At 46.8% G+C, this 6,858-nt stretch overlaps 1 protein-coding gene across 1 annotated transcript; it reads left to right on the forward strand.

Annotated features, from left to right (window-relative positions):
- The first annotated feature begins 1,193 nt into the window (after positions 1 to 1,193).
- Positions 1,194 to 3,734, forward strand: LOC110943634. Its single transcript, XM_022185372.1, has one exon. It carries the CDS (start codon positions 1,194 to 1,196, stop codon positions 3,732 to 3,734), a length of 2,541 nt encoding a protein of 846 aa, XP_022041064.1.
- The last annotated feature ends 3,124 nt before the right edge of the window (positions 3,735 to 6,858 follow it).

Consider the following 6,858-nt stretch of genomic DNA (forward strand, 5'->3'; position numbering starts at 1 on the left):
CATTTAAAGCTTTCTCATATACTCATCTCTCATTTATTCCGATCAACATTCTCATACATTAAACACGCACACATTTATTAGATTCACACCTTAGAGGAAACATTCCGGTGATCACACTCATCGGAATAAGCTCCTCCAACTCTCCGGCAAGTTTACTTATCCTCACGCCGGAGCTTGGTCATGGATCCCCCTCCCGGGGCCCTCTGTGACGAGGCTAACGGTTTACTCTTTTTAGTGACGAAGGCCGGGATATCTTGACGTCAGCGAAGACCCCTTTGAACGTTGCCAGGGATTTGGGTATTCGACATTGGCGCAATCCCTGGGACAGCAGTCTAACTAGTGTTCCCACACTGAAACTCTGGCGTCGAGATAACCCGCTTTACAAGAAGAAACATGACTACTCCACCCAGCTCACGTACCATCCAGATGGTACAGAACGACCATGATAAGGTCACAGTGGAAGATATAACTCATGAAGAAGAAAAAGAGAATCACGTGGAAATTCTGGAAAGGGAGGAGGCCATCACTCCAGATTTCGCTGCCATGCACAAGGAGAAGCTAAAAAAGTGTCTCGAGGATTTAGAAAGACAAGAAAGGCTTGACAGCCTCAGGGCTAGACTCTCCTTCGACACACCTTCCAACCAGGAAGGGGTGGATCCACAAAATAAGAGTAGTGGAAATGACCCACTTGAGACTTTCATAACGGCCCTTAGGCAGATGTCCTCGAAAGAGAGGAAAGATCTCATTACAGAGAAGAGACAAAAAGGAAAAGAAAAGGAGAAGGAAAATCAAGGCGGTGATGGTCTGGATCAACCCTACCTCCCTAGCGAACTTAGCTGAAATTTCAAAGTTCACTAGAAGAATCGCTGAAGCACCCATGCCCCCTAAGACAAAGCTACCTCCAAACTTCGACAGGTATGCCGGGACTAGAGATCCTGAAGATCATCTCCATGCCTTCAGGGGTGCAGGGCAGTTGGGACGGTGGCCCATGCCGGTTTGGTGCCACATGTTTGTGCAGACCCTGATGGAGTGAGCCAGGCTCTGGTTTGACAGCCTTCCCCCAGAGGGATCGACAACTATGAAGAGCTAAGTGAAAAGTTCCTCAAGAACTTTGGTCAGCAAAGGAAAGTGGTCAAGAACCCAAACGAAATCCTACACATAAGGCAGAGGGACATGAGCTAATAGATCAAGACATGGAAAGGTTTGTCAAGGAAGGCATGAACATCAAGGACGTCCCGGAGGTCATGAACATCAGCAGTTTCATCAACGGGCTGAAACATGCACAACTATGCGAGAAGCTGGGGGAGGAGTTCCCACACTCATTTGACAATCTCATGGACAGAGTCAGAGACTTTGTCAAAGGCAAAGACACAGTTAGCAAAGCTAAGGAGATGGACAGCGCGCCCCAAAGAGCCAACCCAGTTGCAAAACCTCCCAAAAAAGGTACACCTTACTCAAGAAAACCAGTTTTTGATAGAATGTTTCATGATAGAACGAGGCCCTCGTATTCCCCATATCGGCCTCGAGGGAGAGGCTCATCCCCCTACTATGACAACTTCACCCCTCTCACCAAAACCCCGAGTGAAATACTGGCAACTGAGAGGGTGAAGAGCTCCTTCCCAAGACCGCCACCCATAAAGCCCGGGCCAAAATCACAACCGAACGAGTATTGTGACTTTCACAAAGGATTCGGTCATAAAACTGATGATTGCATATATCTAAAGAGGGAAATAGAGGCCGCAGTGAAAACGGGCAAACTGGCCCATTTCGTTAAGGAGATTAAGGAAGGAGGTGGGGATCGCAAATGGAAAGATGTGCGGGAGCCTGGAAGGGCAGATGTAGACATGATCCGAAGGAGGAATGAATTTGATACCACCAGAAGTGTAAAGGCCAGGATTCTGGGCTCCTCTGACCGCATGAAAGCTCCCATCTTGATGCCACACCTGGAGGAAAATGAGGTGCAGCGACTCCCCCTTAACATCTTAGCCATAATAGCTGGCCACAAGGTGGCCAGAATACATGTGGATGGGGGATCCGGGGTAGAAGTAATCTATGAACACTGTTTCCTCAGATTTGACAGGGACGTAAGAGATAGACTTGAGGAGGACTCTATCCCCCTAGTAGGTTTCAAAAACAGTGTGTCACACCCTTTGGGAAAGATCAAACTCCCATTTACAGTCAGGGTCAGGGATCGTGTCCGAACTATAAACTTAACATTCACAGTGGTCCGAGCACCCTCAATATACAATGCAATCCTGGGAAGACCGGGGATTGGGGACCTGCAAGCACAGGCATCAACACCGCATGGAGCTCTAATGTTCCAAACACCAAAGGGCTTGGCCTGGGTAAAGTCTGCATATGAAGTAGTCTCTTCCGTATCTGAGGGAGAGATACTTGAGAAATCCCAAAGGGAAAGGGTCGAAGAATGGGTCCTTTGTGACAGGTTCCCGGAACAGACAATCAAAGTGGGAAGTCACCTGAGTGACAAGTGTAAAAGTGCTTTCAAGGAGCTGCTCCTTCTTAACATAGATGTGTTTGCATTTCAACATGGAGACATGACAGGAATTCCAAGGAGCTTGACTGAACACCGGCTCAATACATATACCTGGGCAAAGCCAGTCAGGAAAAAGAAATGGAGTATGGGCCCCAGTAAGAGGAGGGCCGCCTGTGAAGAAACCAGGAAGCTGCTTAGAGCCGGAATAGTAACGGAAGTGAAATACCCATCTTGGGTTGCCAACCCGTTTATGGTCCAGAAGAAAGACGGAGGGTGGAGGTTGTGCATTTATTTTCAAGATTTGAACAAAGCATGTCCCAAGGACTGCTACCCCCTCCTAGAGATAGACGTCCAAGTGGACTCCTTATCCCAGTATCCCCTGAACTGCTTCTTGGATGCCTACAAAGGATACCATCAAATACAGATGTCAATGGAAGACGAGGAAAAGACCGCCTTCATCACAGACGAAGGGACATTTTGCTATATCAAAATGCCCTTCAGACTCAAAAATTTTGGTGCCACCTATCAAAGGTTCATGAATGCCCTTTTCAGGGAACAACGGGGACGAAACCTGGAGGTATATGTTGATAACATTGTTATCAAAAGCTTGACCGAAATGGCCATGATAGATGACATAGCCGAGACCATTCGAACCATGCAAGATGTGAATATGAAGCTGAACCCTGGGAAATGCTGCTTCGGGGTAGAAGAAGGAAAATTCCTGGGAGTAGTAGTTACTAAGGGAGGAATCAAAGCCAACCCGGAGAAAACTCAAGCCGTGGCCGAAATGCGATCCCCCAGGTCCCTAAAAGACATTCAACAGCTGAATGGAAGATTAATCGCCTTGAACCGTTTTTTGTCAAAGGTAGCTGATAGGACCCTTCCCTTCATGAAGGTACTAAAGGACTGCCTCCAAACAGACAGGTATAGATGGACCTCTGAGGCAGAAACCGCTTTTCGAGAAATGAAGGATTATATTTGTAAGCTCCCAGCTCTAGCCACCCCGGTGCCCGGGGAAGATCTGCTGTTGTATTTATCTGCTTCAAAGACAACCATAAGTGCGGTTATGATGGTAGAACGGGAGGAGAAGCACATACCAATATACTTCATCAGCAGAACCCTCAAAGGTCCTGAGGAACGCTATATGCCCCTGGAGAAGTTAGCTTTAGCTCTCGTTTTCGCGTTCCGGAGACTCAGGAGGTACTTCCAGGCACACAAGGTTACCCTAATAACAGATTAACCCCTCCAAAAAGTGCTAAGAAGGCCGGAGTTGTTGGGGCGACTGGCCAAGTGGGTAGTCGAGTTAGGAGAGCACTCCTTGGAATTCAAAGCTAGAACTGCCATGAAAGGGCAAATACTGCCCGAATTCTTGGCAGAGGTCCCTGAGGATGAAGAAAAGGAACTTTTAAAGTGGGAAGCTTTAGAAAAGGAAGAAAAATAGAAGGAGGATGAGGCAGTGTGGAAGTTGCTTACAGACGGGGCCTCCAGCGAAGAAGGTAGCGGGGCGGGCATTACACTGATCAATCCTGAGGGGGTTGAGCTAACCTATGCCATCAGACTGGACTTTGAAAACACCAACAACACCGCAGAATATGAAGCCCTTTTAGCAGGGATGAGGCTAGCCAAAAAGATGAAAGCAAAGCATGTGGAAGCTAGCACTGACTCACAGCTGGTGGTCAAACAATACCAAGGAGAGTATGAGGCTATAGACAACACCATGGCTCGGTACGTGGCAAAAGTGAAAGAAACAGCCAAGGCATTCAAGACCTTTAAGCTAGAATACATCCCCCGCGGGGGAAACAGAAAATCCGATGCCCTCAGCAAGCTAGCCTCCGTGGCATTCGACCACCTAGTAAGAGAAGTCAAAGTGGAAGTCTTGACTTCCCCCTCTCTTGACACAGCTGAGGTAACTACAATTGAGAACATACAAGAAACATGGATGACACCAATTATAAGATTCCTCAGAGATGGAACGTTACCCGAGGGAGACTGGACAGCCAGGAAGGTAAGAGTCAAGGCCTTCCAATATGAGCTAATTGATGAAGAACTTCACCAAAGGTCATACCTAGGCCCATCCCTTAAGTGCGTTGATAATGAAGAAGCTAAGTATGTGATCAGAGAAATTCATGAAGGGATTTGTGGAATGCACTCGGGGCCAAGGACGGTAGTGGAGAAGGCAATGAATGCGGAGTTCTATTGGCCGCAAATGTATGAAATAGCATCAGAGGAGATCAAGAGATGTGACAATTGCCAGGTTCATGCACCTATGACGCATCGCCACAAACACTCCATGATACATGTTTCAACGTCTTGGCCCTTCCAAAAGTGGGCCATCGACATAATCGGGCCATTCCCAGAAGGCCCGGGAGGGGTTAAGTACGTGGCGGTTGCCATTGACTATTTTACCAAGTGGATAGAAGCAAGACCCTTGGCAAAAATAACGGGGGAGCAGATGAGACGATTTGTACTAGACAACATCATTTGCAGATATGGAGTCCCGAAGGAACTGGTGAGTGACAATGGTGTCCAGTTTGCTGGAAAGCCCTTCAGGCCATGGTATGAGCAAATGCACATACACCAAGTATTCACCTCCATCACCCATGCCCAAAGCAATGGACTGGTGGAAAGAGCAAATCAGAGTGTCATCAAAGGCATGAAAGGGAGACTCGGAAGAAAACAAAAAGGATGGTTGGAGGAGTTACCATTTGTGTTGTGGGCATACAGGACCACACCTAAGGACTGCAACGGGGAAACCCCTTTTAGCTTAACTTACGGGACGGAAGCAATCATCCCGGCTGAGATAGGGTCCCCAACTGCCAGAATGAAGCTCAGGGAGGCAAAGAACGAAGAAGATCTCCGGATGAACCTGAATTTGCTTGAAGAGAGGAGAGAAGTGGCAGCAGTCAGGGAGGCTAAATACAAAAAGCGGCTTTAAAGTTACTACAACGCCAAGATGAAGAAGCTTAACCTCGTTCCAGGGGACCTGGTCTTATGAGCAAACGAATCCAGCCTACAGGAGAGCACCAGGAAACTAGGGCGCAACTGGGAAGGACCCTACCAGGTCACGTGGGCAAACGGCAAAGGAAGTTGCAAGCTGGAGACACTTTAGGGCAAAGAGGTCCCAAGAACATGGAACCTCATGCAGCTCAGGAAGTACCGCATATGAATCAGAATAAAATCTTTTAAGAAAACGGCCAGGGAGCCACTTTTGGAATGACTAACTGATAGTCAGGGGCTTACCCCCAAGATAAAACTTTTTGAAAAAACGTGTACTAGGGAAACTTGGTCCCCAAGAAATGAATAACAAACAGGCAACTCACTTGCACCCTTTTGACAGAATGACAGATGTTATATCAAGGCAGACGTGCGTAGTAGAACTATAAGCCTAATAACAAACAAACACATGTGCACAAGGTATATCAAACATACTAATCGTCCGGCTGTGGGGCAGAATAGGGTCTAGCTAACCCAGAGAAAACGGACAAACAAACCAAAAAGATAATCTCACATTATAAACTTGTCCAGTGATTGGCCTCGAACAGACAATCCTGGTTTATCAGACAAACCATAAGCACAACACACTTCTGTAAACAAACTACAAAAAGAAGTCTTTCTTTATTTATTTGCAAAATGAAGGTACAATGGGAAGCCTTACTGACTTTGGCAAAAACAACTAACATACAAGCCAACAAGCATAACAAACAGACTAAAGCACAGTTTCTTACAAACAACCCAAAAGTCTTCAGGAAAGTGCCGATCTGATCCCTGGCAAAAGCCCCTGCAACATGAAAAAACACAACAGAAAAAAAGCAAAAAACAAGATAGCAACATACAGTCATAGGTTATATGATTAAGTACTTAGGAGAACCCCTAAACAAAGGTTCTCCTTCCAAACACCAAAAAAGTTTAAAGTATCCTAGGGTAAGTAATTATCCGGATTACAACCATATCGAAAGAGGTTAATGTTTAGAAATTACTGGGGGCCACCCCCAGACAAAGACTTCGGAGACGAGGGACCAGCGGAGGAAAACAGGGCTTTCAATTCATCTATTGATATCATGGGATGCTCCAGGATCTTCTTGAGAATGACCGGGGTCTTACCCCCAAACTCCTCATCTTACTTAGACAGCCGCTTCTTGGCTTTGGAATTGTAAAGCGGAGTCTCTTTCCTGCCCAGACCTTGAGCAGAGTAAATATACCCATCCTTCAGCCCAGCCTGATAGCCAACATCCCGGTACGCCCTATACACCTCCTCCAGGCCACTTTTAAACTCCTCCGACTGAGAGACAGCAGTAAGGAAGGCTCTGAAACCTTCAGTGATTAACCAATGCTTCTCCTTTGCCAACCGCTGGTTATCATCAGAA

Source organism: Helianthus annuus, chromosome 5 (genome assembly GCF_002127325.2).
Source record: "Helianthus annuus cultivar XRQ/B chromosome 5, HanXRQr2.0-SUNRISE, whole genome shotgun sequence".
Taxonomy (NCBI): Eukaryota; Viridiplantae; Streptophyta; class Magnoliopsida; order Asterales; family Asteraceae; genus Helianthus; species Helianthus annuus.

Coding starts and splice junctions, on each gene's coding strand:
- LOC110943634 (XM_022185372.1), top strand. CDS start 1,194: ATGGAAAGGTTTGTCAAGGAAGGCATGAACATCAAGGACGTCCCGGAG.